Source organism: Rhipicephalus sanguineus, chromosome 3 (assembly GCF_013339695.2).
Source record: "Rhipicephalus sanguineus isolate Rsan-2018 chromosome 3, BIME_Rsan_1.4, whole genome shotgun sequence".
NCBI lineage: Eukaryota > Metazoa > Arthropoda > Arachnida > Ixodida > Ixodidae > Rhipicephalus > Rhipicephalus sanguineus.
In genome coordinates this window covers 99,542,204-99,544,433 of record NC_051178.1, presented here as the reverse complement: position 1 = coordinate 99,544,433, position 2,230 = coordinate 99,542,204, and the positions used below count along the sequence as shown (strand labels likewise).

The following is a 2,230-nucleotide window of genomic DNA, read 5'->3' as shown; positions in this document are numbered from 1 at the left end:
GTGCCCGTACGGACATCAAGCACGATACCCGACTTCGCTATAAAATTGCGTCCCAAAATTACGGGGCAGGAAAGTCCGGGTAGGTGTAGGAAACGTTGCCGAAGTTTTCGCCCGTCGAGTCTAACCGCTAAGCGAGCTGCAAGCGTAGCAGGGACAACATGAGCAGAGGCCACGCGCAGATTAGTGCTTACACTTCGCAAAGTTAAGCCTTTCATCTCGCAGGCATTCTTAATGCGATCCCCGAAAACGGAAACAGCTGAACCAGTATCTAACAGAGCCGGGACCTTTACTCCTGCCATGGAAACCATCACTAATGGTGCTTTATCGGCGTGGGCAGCGAGGGGAGTGAATGTAGACGGACGATCGCTCACCGTATTGTTGAGTACACCACGGCTGTTATCGGGCGGGGAGCACTTCGCAGGAGCGTTGGTTGCTTGGTTCTCTGGCAGTTGTCCGAGCGGGAAGGGATGCGGCCTTGTCCCTTTGGGCGTGCGTTGCTTTGTCGAAGGTTTGCCGCGGCTGTGATTCCTGGCGGCTGGATGATGTGAAGACCAAAACACCCGGTGGCCTGGCCTCTGCAGCGTGGCTGGCTGCTCTTGAAGACGAGTCGTAGCCCACAGAGGAGCCGCAGTAGTTCTTCCAGGACCTGCGTAAAGTGAGAGGACCCCGGGGGGCGGTGGAATGCTGGCCGGCGATTGGCATGCGCTCACCATCGCCGGCCTCGATCGTTTCCCCAGAGGCCAGAACGTGGTCTGCTTGGGCACTGGCTCCTATAGTGGCCCCGACCTCCACACTGGAAGCATACCGGAGGGTTCCTACTTGTGCCTCCGGCCCTAGAATGGGCGGCGACCGCTACGGGCTGGCCTTGGGTCGAGGCGCCCGGTGTGGGTGTCCCACGTTCCTGGGTAGTTGACGGGAAGGCGGACGGAGCATGCAGATTGTGGTGGCTGAATGGGTCTAGAGCCCTTGGTGGGGTCATCGGTGAGGTCATTGGGTTGGACCGACCGTGCCACGCACAGGATGGCTCGAGAGTGGATTCAGGCGGTGGCGGTGGTTGGTACGTGAGCTCCGCCAACATCGCGGCCTGAATATTACCCGCTGCTGTAGCGAGGACGTCGAGTGAAGAGAATGAACGACCCCTCAAATACGCCTGAAAACGCGGATGCGACTGCTTAACTGCCCGAGCCACTCTTTCCGCTTCAGGTGCCGAAGGGTCCGCGCGGTCGTAAAGCTCCTGTAAGGACCGTATGTATTCTTGGAGGCTTTCCTCCTCAGCCTGTGTACGGCTGCGAAGTTCATCTTTCATGCGGACGGCGTAGTCGGGGGGCAGAAATTCGGCACGAAATAGCTGCTCAAAGTGAGACCAACTTTCGAACGACTGGCGACGACGCCAACGTGCGGCACAGCCAGACAGGGCGACGGGCAGAACGCGTAGCAGAAGAGTCTCATTTGGGAGGGCTTGCGCGTCGCAATAATCTTGTAAATCTTGCAAAAAGTCTGTGACCGATTTCTTGTCTGTGTGTCCCTCGTACGTAGGCACGGCCAGCGGTAAGCGAAAGCTGTCGGCTGGTGTAGCCTGGCGTTCTAGCAACGCCGTCAGCTGCTCGACGATACGAGGAGTATCTGGCGCGGACGCGTCCTGTTTCACCTTGTCGGGCATTATATTAGACTTGAGGTCCGTAGGGATTTCACCTTCGCGAGCTGTAACTGTACCGGAACGCAAGAGCATTGGAATATGCGCAAAGCATATCGCGAGTGCGATGGGCCGGCAGGACGGGGGCCTAATGCGTGCGGTTCTCGCGGTGCGAAAGCGAACTCAAAAGAAAATAATAATACTGCATGAGGAAACCGCGTTGCAAGGAACGAAAGGAAGGTCAGCTACGTGCGAAAACCACGTTGGGTGCCAGATGAAGGCCCCGCCTCCGCTCAGGGGGGTCAGTGAGCCGTAATTCGCACGACACAAGCCAGCAACGCTGGGAACAAGAACCGTTTTAATTCACGACTCAAAAGAATCACCACCGGCCTTCCAGACCGGCACAACACGGCACTAACGTATACAGGAGAGCCAAAAGCCCGGAACGAACAATCCCCGCAGACTGGCGGTCAAATGGAACCTACACGCGAAACATAACGGCAGGAAAGCAAACTCACGCGCAACTCGCAGTAGAAGACGAGCCAACGACTCCTATTAGCGGACGTCCCAAACCGGCGTGGCCTCTGCTCTGCAGTA

General features: G+C 57.3%; 1 protein-coding gene across 1 annotated transcript; it reads right to left on the bottom strand.

Annotated features, from left to right (window-relative positions):
- Positions 1–396: 396 nt before the first annotated feature.
- On the bottom strand, positions 397–1,686 carry LOC119385696 (uncharacterized). Its single transcript, XM_037653090.2, has 2 exons — positions 711–1,686; positions 397–646 (listed from the first exon to the last, which is right to left on the bottom strand). Exons 1-2 carry the CDS (start codon positions 1,658–1,660, stop codon positions 397–399), a joined length of 1,200 nt encoding a protein of 399 aa, XP_037509018.2. The 5' UTR covers positions 1,661–1,686.
- Between the last annotated feature and the right edge of the window lie 544 nt (positions 1,687–2,230).